Source organism: Miniopterus natalensis, chromosome 3 (assembly GCF_054644295.1).
Source record: "Miniopterus natalensis isolate mMinNat1 chromosome 3, mMinNat1.hap1, whole genome shotgun sequence".
NCBI classification, from domain to species: domain Eukaryota; kingdom Metazoa; phylum Chordata; class Mammalia; order Chiroptera; family Miniopteridae; genus Miniopterus; species Miniopterus natalensis.
Genome location: NC_142083.1, coordinates 2705146 through 2732067, shown reverse-complemented (window position 1 = coordinate 2732067; position 26922 = coordinate 2705146). Strand labels below are relative to the sequence as shown.

The following is a 26922-nucleotide window of genomic DNA, read 5'->3' as shown; positions in this document are numbered from 1 at the left end:
GAGGGAAAGAGAACGCCCGCGGCCGCGCTGCAGGAAGGGCCGGTGCTGTCGGGGGAGGCCTGGCTCGGCGACCTGGAAGGTCCTGGCCCCAAGCAGCCTGGGCTCTGCCACCCGGCCGTGGCCGGGCCTTGCTGCTCGCACAGGGCCGGAACCGCGGGCAGGCCTGGGAGGCGGCCCAGGCGCCGTGGGCGGGGGTCACGCCGCTCGCAGCCTGGTGTCGGGCTCATGCTTTCAGCGCCTGGCTGAGCTGCGGAGTTTGATCTAGGACTTACAATGAACCTTCTGAATTTCTTTCCATACCTTTAAACACTATAATATTGGTGAAGTTCCCTTTAGGTACGATTTTTATGACTTTTTAAAATTATAGGACTTTCGGGTGTACAACACTATAATGCTACCTCTGTATGTGCTACAAAGTGACCGCCTGGCTCTGGCCGGTGCCACGCGGTGGCTGGGCATGGTGCCCTGCGCCAGCAGGTTGCCAGTCAGTTCCTGGCCGGGGCCCAGGCCAGGTTTCAGGCTCGGTCCCAGTGGAGGGGCCTGTGGGAGGCAGCCGATCGATGTTTTGTTCTCACATCAGTGGTTCTCTCTCTCCCGCCTCCAAAAGTCTAGTTACTCGCATTGCCATGCAGTTGGCCACCTTCACCCCCGTTGCCCACCCGAGCCCCCTTCCCCTCTAGTAACCACAGACCTGTTCTCCTGTCATGCTCTTATCACAATAATGATCATGATGATGACAATAATAATAACTACAGAGCAGGAGGAAACCTTTGGAGGCGATGGACATGTTTATGGCATAGACTGTGATGGTTTTATCTCCAAGCTCATTCAGTGGCATACATTAAATACGTACAGCTTTGTATATTCATTCTTATTTCAATAAAATGGCTTTTAAAAAGTTATTCCCCAGGGAAATGTAACCACTTAGGGTAAGAGCTGGAAGTAGAACTCAGGTCTCTCCATGCCCAGTCTAGTGCTTTTTCTTTATCAGAACTATATTGAAAAGTAAATGTTGATAATCACTATATTTGCAGTATCACACTTTCCTCATTACTCTCTGTGTGAGACTTTGTCAGTCTTTGAATGTATATGGATGTCAGATACTTTAATCCATTTCGACATTCCACGTGTACAGTGATTTTACGGGGAAAAGGTGTGAAAAATCAGGGCAACGAAAACAACGTGGCCAACTAAATTTAAAAATAAGCAAACGATAAACATCTAAATATCCAGAACTTTCAGGGTGGCCTGATAGCATCATATTGTTCCAAAGAGATGCAGGCACTGCTAATGCAAAATAAATCCCAGAAACATGCTTGATGTTTGGTAAGTGTTGATGAAGTCTGGTAGGATGTACTTTAAGAAATGGGCTATAGAATAACTGACAGATTTGGGAGAACACGAATTCTGCTTTTTTCCTCCAGAGGTGGGTGCCTTTGTAAATCACATTTACTGCTCATGTTTTGGAAGCTCATCAGCCTCAGATTTTTTTAAAAATAACCCTGCCCAGCCGGTGTGGCTCAGTGGTTAAACAGCAGCCCATGAACCAAGAGGTCACCAGTTTGATTCTGGGTCAGAGCACACGCCCGGGTTGCAGGCTCAATCCCCAGTAGGGGGCGAGCAGGAGGCAGCCGAGCGACGTTTCTCTGATGTTTTCTCTCTCCCTCTCCCTTCCTCTCTCTCTAAACATCAATTTTTTAAAATATGTATTTTAAAAAAATTCATCCTGACCCATCTTACCCGAAGGAGTATGCGTTGGCCCATTGCAAGCGTAGCCTGTGCACGTGGAAAGCATTGCTCTGATCATTTTGAAAGAGCTCAAAGTTAACCGAGAAGGCAGCCCGAGGCCCGTGACCCTGCGGAGGGCTGCCGTGAAGTGGCTCCCTCTGCGTCCCTGGCTCGGAACCCCGTGCTCTCGCCGCGGGATGCGTTGCATCTCTGACGGAGACCAGCTGTTGTTGGTTATGGAGATCACGCGCCAAAGCAACTGAGGAATCACAGTGTGGTTCAGAAAAAAGTCACAAAGAGCGTAACTGGTTTCATAATTTTGCTTCAAAGAGGAGAAACTTAAATGTGCTGAGCGCCACCCAGGCCTCCAGATCCAGTGGTAATCACCAGTATGGCAAGGCCTGGGCCAGCTGGGAAGCGAGGGACGCTGGAGCGGGCTCTCCCCTCTGCTGCTCTCTGCTGCCCACCTCCCCGGGAGGTGGACCCACCCTCTGCATTGCCTTTCCCATGACCGTTCTGGGGGTGTCAGTGGCCTCAGTGGGCTCTCATGATAGATTTTCATGATGCGGACACCTTCCGAGCCAATCTTCAGCCCAGTGTCCATGTCAAACTCTGCTGGCTTCATGCCTTTTCCCTAGAGGACTCTGCTCTATGCCAGGCGAGGGTTACTGGTGGACGCGGGTGATTACGTCCTGTTTCCCATGTATATACAGTCAGACCTTGGTTTTCGAATGTCTCCCATCTCAAACAACTTCGGTACTCGACCAAGTTGTTCACGGGAAAGATGTTTCTGTTGTTGAACAAACTTCGGTTCTCAACCTGACAACCCGTTCAAGCTGATACATCAGCAAGAGAAAAAGCATCTTTCAGGCTACAGACAAAGGAGAGAATGTACCAGAATGAGTCCATTTACTGCTAAACCTTGAGTTAACATCTCAGGAAATTGTGCTACGAATATTTTTGGGTTTTTTTGTTTTTGTTGCTAGTGAAATGGATGATTAGCACAATTTTAAAACATAAAGAGGCCATCAAGGGTGCTTATGTTGCTAATGGTATGAAAGAAACAATAATCACAGGCAATTGAAGAGGTAGAAAAACTGTTGTTGACCTGGATAAGTAAAAAGCAGTTAGCTGTGACTGCAAATGAAGATGCCTCACGCTGACCTCCGGAGAGACACCCCTGGAACGAGTGCTGAAAATGATTTTTTAAGGTTAGTAGGGAGTGGTTTGAAAACTTAAACAGTATTTGTTTAAAGATTAAACAGTACATTAGACATGAACTGTATGTACGAAAGGTTAAAACAGGGACTCATTTGGGGGTCTGGAGTGAATTAATTCAATTTACATTATTTTTAATGGGAAAAAATGATTTGGTTTTCAAACAAATCACTTCTCCAACGGTCTTCCAGAACAAATTAAGTTTGGGAACTGAGGTTTCACTGTATGTTTTAAATAAAGCCCATTCAAGCTTGGGGTAAAAAGTCTTCTTATTTATTTATTTTTATTTATTTATTTTTTTAACCATCACCCAAGAATATGTTTTCATTGATTTTTAAAGAGAGAGGAAGGGAGGGAGAAAGAGAAACACATCAATGGGTTGCTTCCGATGGAACCTGCAACCTGGGTATGTGCCCTGACCCGGAATTGAACCCTCCACCTTTCAGGGCACAGGATGAAGCTCCAGCCAACTGAGCCACTTCAGCCAGGGCTAAAAGACTTTTTAAAGGTTCTGTCAAATTTTCTCCTACATATTTTAGCATAATATTTAGTTTACATTGCTTATGATACCTTTTGAAGTTGAAATTTTCTCTTTGCCAAACTTGTCATTTCTTTGGCTCCCCTCATTCCCACGCTTCTACCTGCCACGACCAACCGAGAGCACAGCAGCTAGTGGGGCCATCGCAGGGCTTCACCCCCGAAGAGAACCGAGCACTTAATTCACTTTGTAAAACCTGGCAGGCGGGAGGTGCTTGGCGCTCCAACAGTGGCTTGGCTTGGACATCAACGAAGGGTTAGGTGAAAAGAGTGTTCATGGAATAATATAAACACAAGACAACAATCTCCAGGAAGCTATTTTTTACAGAGAAAAAAACATAAACACGAAGGAGTAGTCAGAGGCCAGCTACTCTGCAAATAAACATAATAGTGCTCATCACGACAATGATAATTAGCCAACATTTCTCAGTTTACCCAGTTTTATTATACTTGGAGCTGTTTATGGAGATGCTTTGCTCAATCTCTGGGTTCATCGAGTGTTTCTCTGGAGATCAGTAATGAGATCCAGAACGTTCTTTAATCTCAATCTGCTGACAAATCATTACAATAATTTCAAAATGAAGAGCAAAAATCTAATAGAAATAACATGTAATGAGTTAAAGCAATCTGCATTAAATTTTAAAATAACAATATCCGTAGTTCATGAAGCAATATGCCTCAGGCCTTCAAACTGGCCCCGAGTCTTTGGGTGGATATCACTCTGACCATCTTCATTTTCTAAACAGGAAGCTGTGAATGAATTGCCCTGAAGGTCCTTGTAGCTGGTCGCATGAGTCTAAAAATTCCCAGATCTGCCTTATTTAGATTCTTTCTCTCTCTCTCTGTTTTTTTGTTTTTTGGGGTTTTTTTGAGGAATGCTGATATTTATTTTGTATTATTTTATTTTATCTTCCCATCACCGTTTATCCCCTCTGTGTCCTCTTCCACCCTTGCCCTCGCCACCCCGCAGATTCTTAGACTGTTTGACACAGTCATTAATCATTCATTTAATAAATGTTTACTGAATGCCTGTCTTGTCCCTGGCACTGGTATTGGCACCCAGGATACATGAGTGAGTAAAGCATGAAAATTCCTGCTTTCATGGAGCTTATATTCTCTTGGGGAAAGTGGGGAACAAAAAATAAGCAGCAAACTTAAGGAGCAGGTAGGTGCTATCACAGGTCAGAAAGTGGTAAGTGCTGTGAGGAAAAAAGAGCAGGATCCTGGGGCCTGGGGGGCGCTGGAGATGCCTGAGGTCCCAGGAACACTGTGTGATAGTGTTTTAGGGCCTTGCTACTCCCCTGACAGCTCACAGGGCAACCTGGGGATGAAGCAATAAGATAAATGTGCTTCCAGGGCTGCGGGTGGTGTCAGAACAGCCCCAGGGAAACACACAAAATCCCCTCACATGCTCTGCCCGTTACCCCTCTCTCTCCAGCCGGTCCCCACTCCCAGGCTCCCTGTCTCGGTCCTGGCCTGCGACCCTCCGCCGCTTCCTGAGCTCTCGCACCTCGGTCATTACCCAGGACACACAGCAGGCCGCGGGCTGTTTCCAATGACCCCCACACTCCAGGGGTTTCTGCTGCCCTGGGATCAAACAGAAACTCCAGACCCGCTCCCTTCCGTCCACACGCACCGTGGCCGGCCTCGGCCTGCCGGCTTTCTGGGGGAGGCTCACCCCGCGCCCCAGCCGCGCCTCCCCGTCAGCCTCCACTCGCCCCTTCCACGCTCTGTCCCCGCCTCCTGCCTGACCTGTCACTCCGCCGTCACCACGCCGCTCAGGACGCACTTTGGCTGCTGATACGAAATGTTCCCCCAGTGGATGGCCCATGTTTTCCAACTAACCGGCTCTTCTCTGCACGCTTATAATTTGTTCTACCCGGACAAGGGAATCTTAGGATTTGAAGGACCTTTGGAGGCCTGTCTTCCACCTGCTGTAGGAACAGCTTCCCGACACCCCTGACCTCACCTTGGCCTGAGGGGCGGCCTGACCAGGGCCCGGGGAGGGGGAGATGGAAGGAGGGAGGAAGGGAGGGAGGGAGGAGGGAGGGAGGAAGGGAGGGAGGGAGGGAGGGAGGGAGGGAGGGAGGGAGGGAGGGAGGGAGGGAGGGAGGGAGGGGGGAAAGCACCAGATTAAAACTGTTTTCTCCCCGGACACTTAGTGGTTCAGAACCACGATAATTTATCATTCCTCGAGATTTTGAGGATCTCGCAGGCATGCCCTGCTGCCTCGGGGACCACGTGAGTTCATGTTCAAGCAGCCGGTGCCTCGAGTGGGGCTGGAGGGTGTGAGTGATCTGGCCCCACGCCTGGCGGGGCCTGCGCCAGCTCCCGCTCCCCGGGCCCTCAGCGTGGCCTCTCCTCCACTCGGCTGCCCGGCTTCCTCTCAGCGCCAGGTCTCAGATTTCCAAACCTGGGGACTTGGTCTCTGCAACACCTTTAGGTCCCAGCATTATTCCTGCTAATTCTATAAATCAGGCAAACCCCAGTTTCAACAGGAGGAGCAACAGACTGCGCCTCAGGGAGGGGGGGGGGGCAGCTGACATCAGCAGGGTGCCTCACTCCGCACCACCTCCCGCACTTACAAACCTCTGGACAGCGGGCGCCCAGAGCCCCGGGGAGCCCGCGGTCTCCCCTCACTCCCGGCAGCCTGCCTTTCTGCACCCCCCCCCCCCCCCCCCGCCTGCTCAGGGCCTCCCGGCCTCTCTCCCGGCCCTGGGCCTTCCCACCCTTCTTTGCCCGTTTCCAGGCTGCTCTGCGCTCATTTCCACTCAGCCCAGCCCCCTGGCCGTGTGCCCGATGCAGAGGCTCAGGCTTCACCGCAGGGCCCGTTGCCCCCTTTTCAGCCACATTACTAGCGGTGACGTGTGCCCTCCAGCGTGGCTCCCGGGCTCGACATCCTTCCCTTTGGCGGCCCCGTGACACCGCTGGGCCCTGATTCTGCCCCTTCCTCTGGGCCCCTCCGACCCGTCTCCTTCCTTTGTCCATTAAATAGTGTTATTTCCCCAGGTGTCGGCCTTCAGCTCTCCCCCTGCTCTGCTCTCCTGAGGGGTGACGTTTATTCTTGGGGCTTCCACCACCTTCACGTATGTTCCACGTGGTCCGTTAGCTGTTCCCCAGCAAGACCGAGCGCGGCCGCCTTCAGAAGTGAGCGCCGTCTGCTCTCCGTGGGCCCCTCTCCCTTCCCCCTCGCTCCTTTCCCGCCTCCACACCCGCCCCTTCTCGGAATTGCCTCCCCGGGGCTCCCTGAACCAAAGTCCCTGAGGGCTGCCTTGGGAGGAAACCAAACTCCAACACCTTACAGCCCAAATATTTCTAGAACTGGTCACCCCTTCCCCTCCGCTTCCTTAATTCAGGCCCCGTTCTCCTCTGGATAATGTGAGGAACTCCTACCTTCGCTCTCTGAGTCTAAATCCCCCCGCTCCCCAATTTGTTCACTGCACTGTAAGCAAGTAAGTTCTATAAATTGCCGTTGGTCATGTCGCATCACCCCCTTTGAAAGCTCCGACGGTTACCAACCTCCCCCCGCATGAAATAAACCCCGAGTTCTGAAAGTAGACGACAGGACTACTCAGGATCAGAGCTGTTTCCCCTCCAGACACGACGTCTGTCCCACTGCAGGGAGCCCCTGGGCCCCTCAAAGGAGCAGTGTTCTTTCTCGCCCCTGAGACCCGCTGAAGCTCAGACCTCTCAGAACTGTCCTAGTGCGTTTACAGTTCTGCTTCCCCTCTGCGTTTAAACAACCTGAAAACTGTGTTTCATCCACTTTATATCCCCAGGGCCTGGCAAGATGCCGAGCCTGTTGAATGGTCTCAATAAACATCAGTCCATCTATCTGGCCTCAACTTAAAGACTTTTCCTTAACAGCAGGCTCACTACCCTCCTCTAAAATGTTTTAACTGTAAAAGTAATGTAATCAGTCACATTATAAAAGGCTTTGAAAATGTCTAAGAGGAAAAAAACTTAACCATAACCTTCTTAGTATGATGTGTTATGTTTTCAGTGTGCTCCCTTTAAATCTTCCATAGATGTAGTGGTTCCATTGTCTGAAAAGGTATCGTAAAAATAAAAATAACCAACATTTAGATAGCACGCCCTGTGAGCCAAATACTTTTCTAGGCATTTTATACCCATGAACCTTTCATTTCCATGGTGATCCTGTGAGGTAGCTACTGTTATTATTTCCATTTTTCAGATGAAGGAAACAAGGCGCCAAGGGTAACTGACTTGTGCTAAACCACACAGCTGAGTAAATGGTAAAGCGTGGTCTGAACTCGTGAAGTCTGGCATCAAAGCTCCGGCCGTATTTCCTGGAGAGGATTACATTATGTGGCACATGGGACGCACTCAGAACTGTGTGTGGACAGTGGCATAAAGTCATTAAATGCCAGCTGTGGTCATCATTGCCATTATAAGGACCGCACTGAATATAATTTGTTACATTTCACTTTAAGTTATAGGTTATCATTAAATGAGGTGGGTTTGACCTTACATTAGGCCAGAAATAATTTTTTTAATCCTAGCATGATATCTTATTACCTATTATTTTTTATGACTATACAATATCCTCTAGAATAGCCCTGCAATAATTAATTAGTTGTTGCTGTTGATTATATTTCTTTTAATCTTCCATTACTAAACATCGTACTTCGAGCGTTATCTTTATGCATTAATCTTTCCCCCTTAATTTAGGTCCTATTTTTAGGAGAAATTCCCCAGAAGTAAGAATTACGTATTAAAAGGCTTAAACATTTTTATGGTTATTTATTCTTATCAGAAATGGCTTTGCAAAGGCCTTATATCATAGCTATGTTTTAGGGAGCCTGTTCAACAATTCAGTATTTACAATTGTTATAAAATGTATTTCCATTAATACTGGCTTCACCCAAAGGACCTTCACAAAATAAATCCCATCCCTTTCCAATATGACAGACTTTCACATATTTAAATTTTTTAAAATGTTTGCCTTACCCACTCTGTATAATCTCTCAACTCTCCTTCTGACATTTTTTGTCCGTGCGAAACATCCCATCACTCCCTCGAGCATCTCTGGTTCGACAAAGTTACCAGACGTCACCCAGAGTCACAGTGTCCTCAGTGCATCCCACTGTGCCTCGGCCCCCCGAACCTGGAGATTCCCAGCAGGGCCGACAAGCTTTGCACAGAGGGGCTAGCACTTTCCTCCACCCGGGCGTCTGTTTGCAGCCGCGCAGCCTGGCATCCCGTGCGCATGCCTGGCACTAACATCCACTGTTGGCATTGGGTACTTGCTGCCGACCGAATCCCCTACGATGTTTGCACAAGAACTCCTATTAAGTCGGGCTCCCCACATCCTGGACGGATGTCGATAATAGCGTGCAGTTAAGTGAAGTTATTTAATAGGTTTTCACATAAACGTTAACTAGTTTGTTTAAGTTTCTTTTCCCAGCATGCTGAGATGCTTCCGGATGCCCAAGTGGGCATATCGGTTTACTTGAGGGGGCCTCTGTGCTCTCTGCCTCTTCATTCGAGACGTTAGCAAAGATACAGGCTAAGGCATCCCCAGCACAGCCTGGTGGCACAGGATTGGGGCCCTTGGTTACCAGCAGCCAGTGTCTGTGCCTAGAGCTGCTTCACCAGCAGTGGGCCGGCGGCTGGGAAGCCACCCACGTGCCGTAACCATCGGCCACATTCATCCGTCCTATTTCTTCCTTTCTTCTTTCTTTTTTATATGTTTTTATTGATTTCAGAGAGAGGAAGGGAGAGGGAGAGAGAGAGAGAAACATCAATGATGAGAGAGGCAGTGATGGGCTGCCTCCTGCACGCCCCCCGCTGGGGATCGAGCCCGAAACCCGGGCACGTGCCCTGACTGGGAATCAAACCAGTGACCTCCTGGTTCACAGGCTGATGCTCAACCGCTGAGTCACACTGTGTGGGACACTTTGCTTATTTTAGGTGATATCAAATTAATAATAGAGGATGACTATCTGATTATGTCTGTGGGAACTGTTCTCAATTGTCTTAAAAGTCATAAAATAGCTAAAATAAGATGGTTTTTATTGTTCTAAAGTGTTAATCGAGTTGCTTACCCTCCAGGGTGCTCATTGGGTCTCCTTTGGTTGGCCAGCCCAAGAACAGAACCGGGGACGTCTACAAGTGTCCCGTTGGGAGGGGAGAATCTTTACCTTGCGTAAAGCTGCATCTACCAGGTACGTAAAGTCAAAACATTAAAGTCTGGTCCTAATTTATGCCCAGTGTTCTAACTGAAAATAAATTTCAACCAACTCAAGAAAATAGTAAAAGTATCCTATAAACACTCTTCAGTTCTTATCCTTCAGACTTACATAAAATGACATTTTGCTCCCCTCTGCCCTTCATTTGCTGTAGAAATTCACTGTAGGATAGCCATAGATTTAGAAGGTCTTACTAGGTTTGTAACTTTTAACTGCCCCATTGTTCAGCGCCCTTTGTAAACCAGTGGTAACATGAAACAACTGTTCCAAGTAAACCTGCCCATCACATTTCCTCCACAAAATTTAACTCAGTGTTTGTTTTTTAAAAGAAAATAGGACGAGAGGAATTGTAATAGATAAGTTTTAAAAGAGAAGAAGCATAAGGTACGTTTATATTGAATATAGATATTTGATAGAAACGTCACTGTAGTTAGAACATAACTAGAAAATTCCTACTAGAACTATCCAGGAATTAGAAACATCGGTGTTCTTTACAACGTTAAATACCATGGAAATGATTCATAACTTTCAGAGTTATTTTAGATATTGTGCTTTTAGCTCTCTTTTTTAAATTTCCTATTTTTTATTTATTATGAACATTTTTTCCTTTACAGTCATGAGGGTAGTTATAATAGCTGCTTTGTTTTTTTTAATTCCTTTTTTAAATATGTTTTTATTGATTTTAGAGAGGAAGGGAGAAAGAGAGAAACATCAATGAGAGAGAGAGAGAAACATCGATGTGAGAGAGAGACATCAATCGGCTGCCTCCTGCACGCCCCCTACTGGAGATGGGGCCCACACCCCGGGGGGCTTGTGCCCTGACCAGTAATAGAACCCGAGACCTTTTGGTGCGCAGGACAGTGATAGCCATTTCCCATCATTCTAACTTCTGGAACATCTCAACATCACTTTCCATTTGTTATCTTTCTCATGAGGTTGGGTCACATTTTTCTGTTTTTTATGTTTAGTAATTTGGGATTATCTCCTGGATTATACTTTTGAGTGATAAGTGTGGAGATCTAGCTATTACATGCCTTTGAATAGACTTAACTTTTGTTTTAACAGGCAGTTTATTGGCTGAACTCGGTTTCCACACTGCAGGGGGCAGCTGGGCTGTGGGAAGCTTACCCTGCACGCCCACAGTCCAGGCCATTTGGGCATTTGGACAGAATATATGTGCATATGTTGGAACGCCCTTTTGTGGCTCTGCTTCCCACGATACCTCCCCTCGCCCCACAGTTGCTGCCCTGGCCCCAGTTTCTGTCCTCTGTTTTTTCAAGACCAAAACCTCTCTTTGAGGTTTCGCCACTGACGAGGGCCTTCCTTAGGGGATCACAGACACATGCAAAAGCAGAACACTCGCCACTGCTCTTCTCACAAGCGCAGGCCACCCTGCGTTTCTGCCTGCTCTGGGTTCCTTCCCACTGCCTGCAGCTGATTGTTTCATACATCATTTTTGCTTTCCCCAGAGGTTACAGATTTTATTTGTGGAACAGTTCTGACGGGAGCTACTCCTCCATGACTGGAAACTGGGACAGAGTTTCAGTAGTGGCTGGAGATTTCAGCTACATCGAGAACAGTAGGGACAGACTGACAAATGTCAGAGGGGAGGGGTGAGGGGACTGGAGGAAAGAAAGTGAAGAGATTAGCTAAAGAACATATGTGCACAGCCCATGGACACACACAGCAGTGTGGTGAAGGCCCGGCAGGGGCTGGGTGGAGGTGGGAAAGGGGATGGGGGAAATGGGGGGGCATTTGCAATAATGTCAACAATTGAAAAAATGCTCATAATAAAACTTTTTAAAAAGAACAGTAGGGACGTATCTGCTGTAGTCCCTGATGTCCCAGGGAGACTCACCTGGGCCAACCCCAGTATGAAAGCTCTAACCCAGGTTACTCAAGACCTGTTCCAGGGGCTTTCACTGTGAATCCCACTAAGCTCCGGGACAAAGCCCGGCGTTCAGACGCAGCCGGCGCTGTGGCCACTCAGGAAGCTCTGCTCCCACTCCTCTCAGTCTATATATAGATGGTGGGGAGGCAGGAAAGACTTCCAGGCACGCACAGCGGGACGAGTCCTTCAAGCAGGTCCACACTCGGGGAGTCAGGGCCTAGAAGCTTTGCTTTTCCTGCCCAATCTTTTGTTTTGTTTTGTTTTAATGTGAATAAGTAGAATTTCTTGCCAATGTTGGCGGTCAGCATGCTCCAGGACCCAACATTCCTAGCTGGAATGTCAAAGATAGTTCATCATGTCTTTTTATTTTATGTCCGAACTTCCTGACCACTGCTCTAACCTTGCTCCAGTTTTCTTTGTAACCCTCACGATGTCCCCATGATGTTAAAAAGGAACGGTCAGGAAAACTGCATGTGAGTTTCCTTTCCTGGTCTTCTCTCCACTGTCCCTCTTCTTGCCAGAAGTCATGCTTCATCGTTGGTCCCTTATCACATGTGGATATAACGTGTAAGAAAAGCGTGTGAGTTTACATCATGTCTATAATATTATGAGACTAGAACTTTTATTTGTTTTAATTAGCAAAAATGTGTGAAAGGCAATCCCGCGTGCTGTGCCCTGGCAGCTCTGCATTCTCTCACAGTTCTGCAGAAGTATTTGGGACGATGCCCCAGATAACGTTTCTGGGCCATAAGCCATGTTTTCAGCCGCGGCTTGTTCATCGTGTCCCGTGGTCACACGCTGAGGACTGTTTGGTTGAGTGAGAAGGTTGAGGCACGAAATGAGCAGAGCAAACAGAATGTGGTGATGAGAGGACTGTTCCACTTTGTTTTCCACCTCCATAAACTGTGCTCTGTTTTCAGTTAATACATCGATCCCCAGCGTCACAGAAGTAAAGGAGAACATGACATTCGGAGCCACGCTGGTCACCAACCCCAAGGGGGGGTTCCTGGTAAGAAAGCTCAGGGTGGCGATGGTTCGTGAACCAGGGACGCCACCATCGTAAGGCTTTGTCAGGTCCGTTCTACGGTTTTTAATCTTACGGTTTTTAATTGTTTTTGATTTCTCAAAGGCGTGCGGGCCCCTCTATGCCTACAGATGTGGGCACCAGCACTACACGACCGGGATCTGCTCCGACGTCAGCCCCACGTTCCAGGTGGTGAAGTCCATTGCCCCGGTGCAAGGTACAGGCCCCGCTCACCCTCCTTCCTGTGTGACCTCGCGGGGGCGGAGGAGACGTGTATCCACAGGAGCCTGCCAGAAGCCTGGCCCGTTTTCTCAGCTACTAGCATGACCAATTTAGGCAAATGCTTGCTTTGCCAGTATATCACCGAACCTCAGGGCTATTTTTGGAACTGATATTAATGTAAACGGCCTCTACAGAACCATGTGTAAACATCACAGCTGAAGCTGCCACAGTGGTTTTAGTTAAAGGGCTAGGCTCTGGGAGGCTGGTAACCTCACTTGAAACACGCACAGAATGAGAACTGTTCTGTACGATTCATATGGAGAAAATTCCCGAAGATAACTCAATGTTAATAAAGTGAGGTGGAGGGGAGGTTTACTTGGTACGACCTCCAAAACTGTGGGTATGGAATGCAATGAATATCACTTTTGCTTTAAAAAAAAACACACAACACACAAAACATTTTATTGATTTCAGAGAGAGGAAGGGAGAGGGAGAGAGAGATAGAAACATCCATGATGAGTCATTGACCGGCTGCCTCCTGCGCGCCCCCTGCTGGGATCGAGCCCGAAACCCCGGCCTGTGCCCTGATCAAACCGGTGACCTCCTGGTTCGTAGGTCGACGCTCGGCTAGTGAGCCCCTCCAGCCGGACTCACATTTCCTCTAAAACTGTTTTTTCTGATCGTAAAAGCCATGTGTCCACTTTGTAAACCATCCGTTGATGCTTCAACGTGAGCTTCTGTCGGCTGGGAGACACTTCCTGAGGCCTGGAAAGAGGCTCCACGCTTGCTCAGTGGGCTCCTTTCTTGCAGAATGCAGCACACAGCTGGACATTGTCATCGTGCTGGATGGTTCCAACAGCATCTACCCCTGGGACAGCGTCACCGACTTCCTGAACAACCTCCTGGAGAGGATGGACATCGGCCCCAAGCAGACTCAGGTACGCAGCTCTGTGCTAAAAGTGAAAATGTACGAATTTTTAACGAAACAAAATATTCTGAAAATAAATCAATTAGTAAAGCTAAAATATATAGAAGACATAAATTTTGCCAAAAAGATGGTAGTTGGAGATTGCAAATTAGCCTCGACCCAGTGAAATGCCACACGGCTGAGGCCCCAGGCCGCGCAGGCCTACAGAGAGCTGGGCAAAGCAGAAGCATGCGGATACGCTACAGAACAGAGAACGTGAGCCCAGTGTGAGATCACTCCAGGAAAACGGACCTTTTCACATCAAAAAGTGTAAATTTTCCTAAACGCAAGTTTCTTCTCTGCCATTGACCTTCCCCAGTGAACAGCCAGGGGCTGGGAGAAGCTGGTGTCTCCTCCCGCTACGGGAGTCAGGTGGCCTGCGGCCTTTAAAGGCCACTCAGAGCTGTGACTCACACGGCCTCCTGGTCCACACAGACCCTGTGTTTTCCCTCCTGGGGACTCGCTCCCTTCCTGTGCTCTCCCTCCCCCTGTCCTTTCTCTCCTTGGTCAATAAGATTCCACAGAGCCATGAAATTAAGGCAGAAGACATCTTAAAGGTCGTTTAACCAAGAGTCTGAGTTTGCGGAGGGGCCGTGAGAGGCCAGTGACCAGTTCAAGGTTCATGCTTGCTGACCACAGACCAGCGCACAGGCCCCGACTGCAGGCAGGCCTCCCTCCTCTCTGAGATCTCTGCTTCTGGGGAAGGTCCGGAGCTGTTCCCATCTGCCCGCCTGAAACAGGAGGTCTCTGGTCCCTTCCACCTTGTCAAGAGGTCTTCATGGGCCAGCTGCTGGGCTGAGACCAGCTGAGAGCCCCTGGTGCCCCGTTTCCTGCAGGACACCCCCAAAATCCAGCTGCTGGATCTCAGCTCTTCCCTCTCTTACCCCCCCACCTGCTTTCCTCCCTCCTACTTCATCCACACATGTACCTTCCTTGCCAATTGTTTCCTCCCAAAGCTAAAAACAGTCTTGGAACATTTTTAAATGTCTAGTATTTTATAGTCATCTGAACATTTGATTTTACCTTTAAATTCATTGATCTGTTTTACCATAAAAACTAATCCCTGTGCAGCTCTTTGTAGAAACCTGTGCAGCTCTGACAGGCTTGAAGCTGCTGCACAAATTCAGGGAGAGAACTGGCAAGACTTAGACTTGGGGTCACGACTTCTGCAGGGCTTGGGGTGGCAGTTCAGCTGCGCAGGGGAATAAATAACCACCAGTTGCTTACCTGCTCAGCCATCCCGCCATGATTTTCCTATATCCAACTGTTAGAACCGCAATTAATTTTACATCTCCACAGCCCGGCTAATAGGGGAGCCATTCTTCCTCCCCCCAGAGGAGGTCCAGCTGCCAGGGTGGGCTCCGGGGGCCCTGCCTTTCTGAGAGGAAGCAGTGACTTTATCCAGAGGGATCGGCAGCCTGGGGTCCAGTACTCCGAGCGAGGGGAGGGGCCTGGACTGACTTGCACACAGAGGGCCAGGTCACACTCTGAGTCCCTGACCCCTTTCTACAGAGAGGGAGACCTTGGGGAGCAACTGTACACAGGTATTTGTAGGATCTACAGAGTTCACCTGAGGGAACCTGCTCCCTGACCAGCAAGGAACTGCTTAGATGTGGGATCTTTTTTTTCTTTCTATTTATTTATTTATTTAATTATTATTATTTTAATCTTTATTGTTGAGAGTATTACAGGTGTCCCATTTCCCCCCATTAACCCCCTCCACCTCGCTCCCACCCCCTCCCCAGGCCTTCACCCCATTATTGACTGTGTCCATGGGTTATGCATATATGCATATAACTTCTTTGGTTAATCTCTTCCCACCCTCCACCCCCCTTCCCTCTTCCCTCTGAAATACAATCATCTGCTGCCTGCGTCAGTGTCTCTGGATCTATTTAGTTTGTCAGATTCCTTTGTTCATTAGCTTCTTGAAGAAGACCCTTCAACATTTCCTGTAGTGCTGGTCTGGTGGTGATGGACTCCTTTAGCTTTTCCTTGTCTGAGAAGCTCTTTATCTGACCTTCAATTCTAAATGACAGCTTTGCTGGGTAGAGCAATCTTGGTTGTAGTTTCTTGTTTTTCATCACTTTGAATATTTCTTGCCACTCCCTTCTGGCCTGCAAAGTTTCTGTTGAGAAATCAGCTGATAGTCGTATGGGTGCTCCCTTGTAGGTAACAACTACTTTTCTCTTGCTGCTTTTAAGATTCTCTCTTTGTCCTTAACCTTTGGTATTTTAATTACGATGTGTCTTGCTGTGGGCCTCTTTGGGTTCCTCTTGTTTGGGACCCTCTGTGCTTCCTGGACTTGTAAGTCTATTTCTTTCCCCAGGTAGGGGAAGTTTTCTGTAATTATTTTTTCAAATAGGTTTTCAATTCCTTGGTTTCTTTCTTCCCCTTCTGGCACCCCAATAATATGAATGTTGAGTGTCTAGAGTTGTCCCAGAGGCTCCTTATACTATCTTCATATTTCTGGATTCTTTTTCCTTTTTGCTCTTCTGGTTGGGTGTTTTTTGTTTCTTCATGTTCCAAATTGCTGATTTGATTCTCAGCATCCTCTACTCTACTGTTGATTCCATGTAAATTATTCTTCATTTCAGTTCCTGTAGCCTTCATTTCAAGTTGGTACTTTATTATGTTATCGATTTTCTCAGTTATTTCCCTAACCATCTGCTTAAACATCTTTATAAACAAAATTCTGAACTCTGTATCTGGTAGCTTGCTTGGATCTATTTCATTTAGTTCCTCTTCTAGAGATTTCTTCTGTTCTTTCCTTTGTGACATGTTTCTTTGCCTCCGCATTTTGGCTGCTTCCAGGTGTTTGTTTCTGTGTATTAGGTAGAGCTGCTATGTCTCCTGGAATTGGTAGAGTGGCTTTGTGCAGTAGGTGTCCTGGAGGGTCCAGTGGCTCAGCCTCCCCAGTCACCTGAGCTGGGCCTTCCAGGTGCTCCCCTGTGTGGGCTGTGTGCACTGTCCTGTTGTAGTTGAGCCTTGGTTGCTGTTGGCTTCCCTGGGAGGAACCGACCCCCAGGCCAATCAGCTGTGAGGACCAGCTGCAGCTACAGCTGAAGAGCTGCTGTGCTGGAGACACCCCTGTGGATCAGGATTTACTTCAGTGGAGCTTTGGTATTCACCAAGTGCACCCCGTGAGTGTGTCACTCGTGGATGTGGTAGGGTTGTAATCCAACATGGTCGAGCCTGATCACCAGGTGGACTGTCTCTGGGGCCTCCTGGGAGGTGCAAAGTCAGCCTGTGCCAGTGCCTTGCCCAGGGCCACCCAGCATGAGCTACACGGCAAACCGTAGTTGGCTGCTCCTTGAGCTGGGCTTGGCGGTGCCCAGGAGAGGCCCAGCTGTGAGCCAGTGCAGCTGCCGCTAGTGCCAGGCCTGGGGCCGCTTATCAAGCTGAATGGGGCAGCTGCTGCTTGTTTGAGAGATTTTAGGAAAGTCCTAAGCATGGAGCTCGAGAGGCCACTTGCTCCGAAAAGCCCCTGGAAATGGCCCGGATGAGCTGCAGGTGGGGAGGGGCGGGGCCTCCGGGAATCACGGGGCGGGGCCAAAGGTGCGAGTCAGGTGCTGGCGACTCAAACATGGCGCCTGCCTGCCGGGTGTTCGGGGAGGACTCCCCACAGGAGCCATGGCCTCCGCCAGCCCTTCTGCCTGGGAGGAAGCCGCCCTCCGCCTCTCGCCCGGACCTCAGGCAGGTTAGTTCCCCCCCGAGTGTCCCGGGTCCTTTCCGGCTGCTCCCGGCGCTGGGCTCAGAGGGAGCGTCCGAGTGAGTCCGCGCCGGGCCCTTTAGAGGAGCTGCTGGGGCTCCCGCGGCCTCCGCGACCCTCAGGGACAGTCCCCGCTGGGTTCACAGCCCGAAGGTGTGGGGACGTCTCTTCCCGGCCTGGAGCCCCGGGCGGGGGTCCTGCTGTGGGGCTGGGACCCTCACTCCTCTGGGAAACCCCCGCCTCCGAGATGTCCTTCCGGGCTTAGCCGCCGCACCAGGGGTGGGCCCGCGGCCCCATCTCTGGGATTCAGCCCCGACCCGCCCGCATCTCCCCCTCCTCCCGGTCTCAGTGCTTCCTCAGCTCCCTGGCTGTGGGGCTTCTGTGCACCTGGATCTCAGGAGGCTCTGAGTGACGGTGGTTCTGTGATTTAGTTGTGATTTTGATGTGGCTGCGAGAGGCGGCGGGGACCAGTTACCTGCACCGCCGCCTTGTTCTGGTTCCCTCTCAGATGCGGGATCTGTATGTCGCACTTCGCTTGCGTCCTTCCGTGTGGAGCTTAGTCCCTCCCAAGTTTCATTTACTCGGCTTTTCCTGCGGGGTCTCGGTGGGGCAGCTCTGAGCTGGGGCGCGGGATGATCCTGGGGAATGAGTCGCGGCCGCTGCCTCCGTGGGCTTGTGTGTAATGCAGCGTTTCTCCAACCGTGGCTCACGGGACTTCCTCAGCCGCCCCCCCGGTGCCGGGACTGTCCCCCGACTCTCAGAGCTGCGATCTCTGAGGCTGGGGCCGTGGAGCCTGCATTTTAAGTAAGCCACCCGCGTAATTCTCAAACAGGCTAAAGCTGGAGAAACACTGGACTAGAGCATTATTATTACACTGGGGGGCGGAGTGTGCGGGCCGTTTTCAATTAAAGCGCCCACTTCTGCCCTAAGATTGGCAGTAGCTTCTGGAATTTCTCCCCCCGCCTTCCTTCCCTCCCCACCCCCATTTTCCGTTTCCGACAGGGACGCACAGAGAATTGTGGGAGACCCGGAGGGCCTGCAGAGAGACCCGGGCAGCGCTGGGTCGAGGGCCTTGGACTCCTCGCTCCCATCAGGGGTAGAAAGGCCTTAAGCGTGGCGTGGATGGGCTTGTGGAGAGGATGTCTCTGCGCAAGGAGCCTAGGGAGGGAGGCTTTGTGGGTGTGCAGTGAGCTTGACGCGTGTCTCCTGGAGTTGGGACGCACAGTGACCAGCGCCTGACTCCTGCCTAAAGTGCCCGAAGGCGAGACTGCAGCTGCCCAGCCACTGGGGACAGGTCAGCCAGAGGCAGCTGTGCTGGGGCCGGGCTGCCTCCCGAGGTTGTCAGCATGAAGAATGCTCATTCCCAGGGCCCCGCTGGGTCCTGCCCATAGCGCTCCTGCAGGGGTGGAAAGCAGGAGACAGCCCTGATCGCAGGGGTTGGGGGTGAGGGAGGGGAGGGAGGTCCCAGAGAACCCACAGACAGGCGTAAACATCTGGGCCCGTGTCCTCCTCAGGAGGGTGCCGGCCAAGTAGGATTTCCGAGAGCCTTGCTTCACCTTCCCGCCTGTCCTGCACAGGTCAGGAGCTAATCCTCGATCGGCAGGCAGAGGAGCAGGGAACAGCCACGGCACCCTTTCGTGCCAGCAGCTTTCCCACCTCCTGACAGGGAAGACTCGGTTAAAAATCAGCACTAACAGCCCGGGTGGTTAGTTTTGTTTTAGTTTAGGCTGCACCCTATGAAACGGTTGCTATTTGATCATTTGTTGACCTACAAATACAGCAGCTTCACGTGGTACAACCGACATTGAAATATAGGGCTTTTCAATTGACAGATGTTTTAAAACTAAGGATAATTAAGTCATAAGACATATATCTCTACATCCAGGGATCATAGAACTTTACCCTAAATAAGTTTTTTTTGTTTGTTTGTTTTTAAATATATCTTTATTGATTTCAGAGAGAGGAAAGGAGAGGGAGAGAGAGAGACAGAAACATCAATGATGAGAGAGTCATTGATCAAGCCCACAACCCGGGCATGTGCCCTGACTGGGAATCGAACCCCGATAGCCTGGATCCTAGGTTGACGCTCAACCGCTGAGCCACGCCCGGCTGGGCCTAAATAAGTTTTAAAGGGACACTGGACCACAAAACATTGTGTTCTTATTACAGTTGGCCCCCCTTATCCACGGGGGTGCGTTCCAAGACCCCCAGTGGATGCCTGAACCACAGAGAGCCCCAACCCTATACATATATAGATACCTGTGATAAAGTTTCATTTATAAATTAGGCATAATAAATCAACAACAATATAAAATAGAACGGTTATAACAGTGAATTGTAATGACGATATGTGACTGTGGTCTCTCTCTCACTGTATGGACTCGCCTTTCACTTAAAGGAGCACTTTCCGGCGTCTCTCTGGCAGATCTGAATCCCCAGCATCCCTACTCTTGTGCTTCGGGGCTGTTATTTTTAAGTAAAATAAGGGAGACTTGAACTCAAGCACGGAGTTACCAAAACCATCGGCCTGACTACTGAGACAGATATTAAGTGACTCACAGGCGGGGAGCGTGTGGGGGGGCTGTGTGCTCCCCACACAGGGATGACCCTTGTCCTGAGTGGGATGGAGCGGGGGGGGGGGGGGACAGGGGTATTTCATCACACCACTCAGAACGGCATGCAACTTAAAAGTTAAGAATTGTTTATGTCTGGAGTTTCTCTTTTAATATTTTCAAACCACAGTTGACCAAGGACTCGGGCTGCTGTATTCTTGTTTGTTACATTGGCTACATTTACATTTGTTACATTTACACACTTGGTGCAACAGAAGATGGGCTGTGATGCCTCTCCTCTGCTGTGAAGGACTGTCCCGGAGTGATTGCAGACACCGAAAGGCAGCCTCAGAGACGGGGCACACTCCCGGAAGTGACTGTCACCTCCGAGAAAACAAGGGGGGCGGCAGGGAGGGAGGGGAGCAAATAGGAAAGCTCCCATTAAAGTTTCCATCTGACAATTCGTGTACATGGCCACATGCAATGCCGGGGATAGGAGCCTTCGTTCTACACACGGAAGTCCCCCCTTATCTGCAGCTTTACTTTCTGTGGTTTCAGTGACCATGGTCAACCATGGTCCCAAAACATTAAATGGAAAATTCCAGAAATAAACAACCCATAAATTTTAAAGTGGGAGCCGTTATGGGTTAGTGTGATAAAATCTGCCCCCGTCCTGCTCCGTCCCACCCGGACATGAATCATACCTTTGTCCAGCGTCTCCACTCTAAGGGATTTTGAGAGAGAGAGAGAGAGAGAGACCCCATTCACGTAAATAGTATTACAGTAGATGGTTTTAATTGTTCTATTTTATTACTAGTTTTGTTGTTAATCTCTTAATGCACCTAATTTATGAATTAAACTTTATCGTAGGTGTGAATGTATCTATAGGGTTCAATACTCTCCACGACACCCACTGGTTCCGCATCCACTGGGGGGTCTTGGGACCTATCCCTCATGGAAAAGGGGAGACAACTGTGGTTACTCAAAGTTTCTTCCATGTGTCTGTGTGGTCCCATTAAGACTTTTGCAAACACAGTCAAGGAATTTCTGTAAAACAATTTTTTTACCGAAGACAGAGTAAAGGCTATAAAACTGCCTTTTAAAAACCTCCTATAAAAGAGGAACCTGAAGCACTCCAAGCTTGTCATAAAAGATACGAGGGCGTAAACATTACGGAGGCCTTATTGATCCCCGATACCCAACCATAACACTGCCTTCAATAATAAATGAAAATGATGTAAATATGCCGAATCCAAGTGCATCACCCTAAACAAAACCAGTAAACCGTGAGCCTTGACATAAAAGTGAAATATACTAATGGAACAATGTCTAGATTGGTCCCATCAAGAGCGCAGCATAACATTAAACCAGGCAAAACGCAGGAGAGAAATTAATTAAGCTTTAGGAATATTATTTATCTTTCTTTTTACTGTACACTTTACGGTCGTTTCCCAGAAGCCTTAAGTCTGAGCCTGGTTCACTGTTTGAGCTCTGGACAGAAGCCTGGCCGGGCCATGCGGCCGTATCCCTGTCCATCAGGCTGTCGTTCCCGAAAGTGGGCGCCGGTGAGGGGCATCTACCCCCCCCTGACCCCCTGGTCTCCATCCCTCCCACCCCCATGCATCACTCACCTGAGCTGCCCTTCCAAGGAGGAGCTCAGATCCTGGCGTTTCCCTTGATAAAGACCTACTGTTGTTTTCTGCTGAATAATGACCCATCTCTCCAGGGGACTAGAGGGCATTTGTCCCCTGGTGCCTGTCATCCCTGCTGCCTCCTGCCTCCCTGGTGCCCACCTGTCTTCTTCCGCAGCCCCTCGCCCTGGCCTTCCCCGAGCGCATCGCCCTGTGCTCACCTGACTCCCTGCCCCCGGCGCCCACTCCAGCCCAGGCCCCAGGTGCTGCGGGAACGTCCTAGACTCAGTTCAGGTGTCACTTTCTGCCATTTGCTATGATTATTCCACCCCACCCCGTCCTTCCCAAGGAAACCCCCTCCCCTCCTGTTCCCTGGGTATCTGCACACCCTCCAGGCGTGGCCCCATCGCCCCTGTGCCACTGTCCCGTGCACGTGCCGTCTCCCCAGGCGGCTGTGTGAATCCGCGATGGCGGCGCCCAGCCTCGACCCTTTCATCACGGGATGCAGCCCAGAGTTGCACCTGCCGCCTAGCACAGAGGCGGCCAGCCACTTACGCTGGGAAAATGTCATTTCTGGACGTTTCATTTATCTTATGTTAAAAATCGTTATTGGAATGGCCTCCATCTCTCACGCCGCTTCATGAGGTTGCCGAGCTCGAAGGTCCTTGCTTGTGGGCACCACCCCCAGACTCCCCTTGACATTCCGTTTCAGGCTTTTCTTGGCAGGGGTTCACTCCTCGGCCCCGTTCACCTGTGTCCTGGCTTCTCCCACAGTCTCCTTCCCTCCCCACAAACGTGACCGTCTCCCCGCCTGCATTTGCGAGCGGGGATGTGTTTCATCGCAGCGTCTTCCTGGCGCTGGCAGGACTGTGTCTGTCACCCGTCGAGTTTACGTACGTTCCCGAGCACACGCTTCGCCTGCCCGGGAGCCAGCCCGTTTGTGTCTTTGTTCACAGTGACAGGGGTGAGGCCTGGGTCAGCTGGCAGCCTCGGCATGGCCTGCGCGGCCACTCGCCCGGCTGGCAGCCTGTCTGTCCCACACGCACGCCCTGACTTCATTCCCTTAGACGCGCGTTGCGAGGCTGCTGTGCCAGGATTTGGGTAAAAGGAAATATAAATATAAATTGGCGAGACCCAAAGCCTGAGCTCTTGTCGGGTTAAGCGGTCGTGCATCTTAGAAAACCCAGAGATCATCATGGTCTTAGGCCGTCTTTCCTCCCCCAAGGAGGCCACCGATTTGGTAAAGGGAATTGTTGAATGGAAGCCAGAAACGTAGCCCGTGCCGGGCATCCGGACACAGGCACGGGATTGATGGTTCGGATTTAACAGGACAGGTGACTGTAATTCTAAAGGAGTGGACAGCTCCATCCCTTTCCCTTTCACTCAGTACGTTTTAGAGCCCGTTTAAGCGCAGTCTGGCCATTCTGCGTGGCTGTGAGTTTCATGAGAGGAAAACAGGGACCCCTTCCCCCCGCGGCTTCTCCCAGGGTCCCCTTCCGAGGCCTCGTCATCACCACCCTCCTCTTTCTGCCCTGTCCCCAAAGTGAAGCAGGTAGGTAATTAATTCATGTAAACTCAGCAGATACTTATGAAGCATTTTACTAAGTATTATGGTAGGTATCTGGGCGGTATAAAACAACAACAAACAAAAACACTCAAACTCTTCTGATCCCCAAAATCTTCCAACTTAGAAATGAGGTAAAATCTTATCTTTGGATCCCTGCACTGCATGGCAGCAAATTAAAAAAACACACAATTAGTTAATCATTACGAGTAGGTGAGTGTTCCTATTGTAAAGCAGTGTTTTCCAAACTGTGTTGCTTGAGGTGTTGGCTGTGTCTTCCACATGCAAAATATCCCCTTAAATGAGAATAAAGTGTGTCTCCCAATTCCTGATCCGTGATGCATGTTCTCTCTTTCAAGACTGAGAACAGTTTCAGGAGAATCTGCCTGTGGCCTGGAGTAGAGCAGCTGGGGCGGGAATAAGGGAAGCCTTGCTCTTTTGCACCATTGCAAATGTTTGGCTTTTTTTTTTTGCTTAATGTAGATAACAGGGGGAAAAAGACAGACCGAACACAGACAGAGACAGGGCAGGGCTCCTGCTGTAAAGACACAGGTTTCGCTCCGTGTTCCCTGTTGCTTTCCAGGACGATTGGGCCACGGAACCCTTTTAAAATCATACCCAGTAACATTCGGAAGGATGCTTGTTCTCCCTGGGGAGGGGAGGGGACAGTAGCTCGGGTTTAGCTGAGGGAGAGTTGAAAATCTTGTTTAGGTGGACGGGCCCGTGAGCGCGACAGGCCTCTTGTTCGCACAGCAGGACCCTTAGCCAGCCGGGCGCCTGGTTCGCCCTGCCACCCGGGTCGGTCTGGCCCTCTTTGGCCTCAGATGGTGATTGTATACCTGACCTTCGTTCTACTAAATCAGGAAGCTCAAACCCACCTCCCAGGAGGCAGATGCCCCCGGTTCGTTTGTCTCTGAGCAGCTCCTGTTCCTGCTCCTACATGTGACTCCTGCCCCCTGTGAGTCTGCTGTCACTGACCCGTCCCCCTTTACTGGCGTCATAGCTCCTCTCTTCGTGCTCTCTCGTTTTCAAACATTTTTTAAAATATTGTTTTAGCCCAGTCGGGCGTAGCTCAGCGGTTGAGCGTCTACCTAGGATCCAGGAGGTCAGGGTTCGATCCCCGGTCAGGGCACAGGCCCGGGTTTCGGGCTCCATCCCCAGTTGGGGGCGTGCAGGAGGCAGCCGATCAATGACTCTCATCATTGATGTTTCTCTCTCTCTCTCCCTCTCCCTTCCTCTCTTTGAAATCAATAAAGATATATTTTAAAAATATATCTTTTTAATTTATTGTTTAGAGAGAGAGAGAGAGAAACATCAATGATGAGAATTGTTGATCGGCTGCCTCCTGCACGCCCCCAACTGGGGATCGAGCCCGAAACCCGGGCCTGTGCCCTGACCGGGGATCGAACGGTGACCTCCTGGTTTATGGGTCAGTGCTCAACCACTGAGCCACACCCCATTCCCCCATTTAAGAAAGTCCGCATCTCGCAAGTCGCTTCTCTTCGCTGCACCCTGGCTTACCCATTTCCATGCAGCCTCGAGCCTTCCCACCTCCCTGACTCGCCCCAGCTCCCTCCTTAACCCGCCTTCTGCTGTCCAGTTGCTTCACGTCAACTGTGATGATCGCTGGTTGTTTTCTTTTCCACAGTTTCTTTAACAATTTAAATTCTTTATCGCCCCAACACATTTTTCAGGCTCAAGGCTGCTTTGCTTTCTTCAAATCTGCCTAAGCCCCGCCGTCTGTTCTTTATCTGGGTATCGGGAGGCTGGCTTCTCCCCCTCGCAGACCTCTCAATGTGCGACGATGACCGTGTTCGTGGTCTCCCCCCCCCGGGACGGTGACCGTGTTTGTGGTCCCCCCCCGCGGACGGTGACCGTGTTCATGGCTCCCCTCCCCCTGCGACGATGACCGTGTTCGTGGTTCCCCCCCGGACGGTGACCGTGTTCATGCCCCTCCTCCTGCCTCCTCGCAGGGCGCGTCCACCTCTGGCTCGCTTTGTACCTTGTTTATTTCTCACACGGGCCGATTCTGTTGCATGTGCACATACACACATTGCGCTGGTCCAACGCTATGTCATGCGCCTTGAAGGACAGGCTGAGCTGGGCTGAAACTATAGGGTGCCCCACAGCAGTGTAGACACGCACTTTGACTAATTATAAAGGCAGTGTTCATTAAAATACATCTCATTTTCAAAATTGAGCTACCAGCTGTTGAACTGTGTATACATTTTGGGGGGACGCCCCGTATTTGTATTGAGCTGGGTCTCAGCAAAGCATCGCATATGTTTGTCTTGTCAGATTACCATTTTCTTGTGATGAAAATTCTTAAACGGGCCCTTTTCTTTGGAAGACACGGGGGCCTCACTCCGTCTGGTTCCCAAGGTCCGGTATCTGCCGGGGACCAACCCTAAATGTCACTTCCCTGAGGTTTGCGTTCCCGCTGCCCACTCTCAGCTGCTGCTTGTCAACCCTCCCCCCGGCTCTGTCCCCTGCTGGCTTATGGGAAATGTCACAGTCATGTGGTAAGAATGCGGGGAGGTCAGCTGAGAGCGAAGCACAGCGGTGGGAACAGATAAGAGACTAGCAACAGCGATGACATAGCCCGTGCTCTTTGCCCCTGTAGAGCCTGGTGCAACTGAGGGATGAAGCGTGGGCACAAAACAGCTAGGAGGGACGCAGTGCCCCGGGCACAGACCCGTCCGTCCGCTTCGGGCTTCAGACGGGAAGATCAACGGGCCGTCCCGGCAGCTGAGAGGGCAGTGTTCTGTGAAACTGGCATCCTACAGAGAGATGGAACCCGCGTCGATGGGGACGGGAGGGGGGTCTGGTGGGGAGAGAGCGCACAGTGGGGAGTCCTGAGGATGAGGAAGGGTGGAGAAGGGGGGGCCAGACTGGTACGTGACTGAGGGTCGGGGAGGAAAGCTGCATTTTAACCAACAGGCCTAGTGTTTCAAGCGGCAGCTTGAGGTCTGATCTATTTTCTATTTTAATTAGAATAAAAATTCTCTTTGAAAGGATATTTCAGAGTCATTGGTGTCAGTCAAGGAGGGGTATTAGAGATTTTCAACAAGGAAGTTAAGTGGTGAAAACAGAATTTCAAGACCGTTAATCTACCGTTGACTGATACGTAGACGGGACAGAGGACTCTGCAGGCGCGTCTGTCTCCTCGAAGCTTTGTGCAGAGCAGCCCTCGCAGTCCAAGGGCATTAGTCTCCGAACTGTGGCAGGTGGAGGCGCTAGAAGCAGCGCCTAAAGCAAGGGTGAGGGAATGGGCCTTATGCGTGCTCTTACGTCTTGGTATTTACAAAGAAGAAACTTGTAGACGTGAGATAAATGTTAAGTAGACAGATACATGGATAGATAGACAGACAGATGGGATATAAAGCAATGGCCTCTGACTTCCAAGGTGTTAAATTTTTTGCTCTTCCTGGGGTAAAGATAATTTGTCCAGATAACCAGTAGTTCACAGCAGGCCCTGTGAGATATAGAAAGAGTGCTGTCCATGTAGAGCATTACGGTGCAGAGCAGCCTTGTTTAGCCGGCGTGGCCCCCACCTCTCCTCACAAGCAAGCCTCTTTTTTCTGAGACGTTAACAGCTCATGGCTAGAATTTGATTGAACTCAGTGCATGCGGGCAACGTGCACCTGCTAGTAAGAAGTAGCAGGAC

At 50.1% G+C, this 26922-nt stretch overlaps 1 protein-coding gene across 1 annotated transcript in view; it reads left to right on the top strand.

The window, feature by feature from the left end:
* The window catches only part of ITGA1 (integrin subunit alpha 1), a 128380-nt gene that overhangs the window by 46215 nt on the left and 55243 nt on the right, over window positions 1–26922 (top strand). The window contains exons 3-6 of the mRNA XM_087815266.1: window positions 9559–9671; window positions 12507–12595; window positions 12716–12827; window positions 13643–13770. Of these exons, the coding sequence (XP_087671392.1) occupies window positions 9559–9671; window positions 12507–12595; window positions 12716–12827; window positions 13643–13770 (442 nt within the window). The remainder of the gene's footprint in view (window positions 1–9558; window positions 9672–12506; window positions 12596–12715; window positions 12828–13642; window positions 13771–26922) is intronic.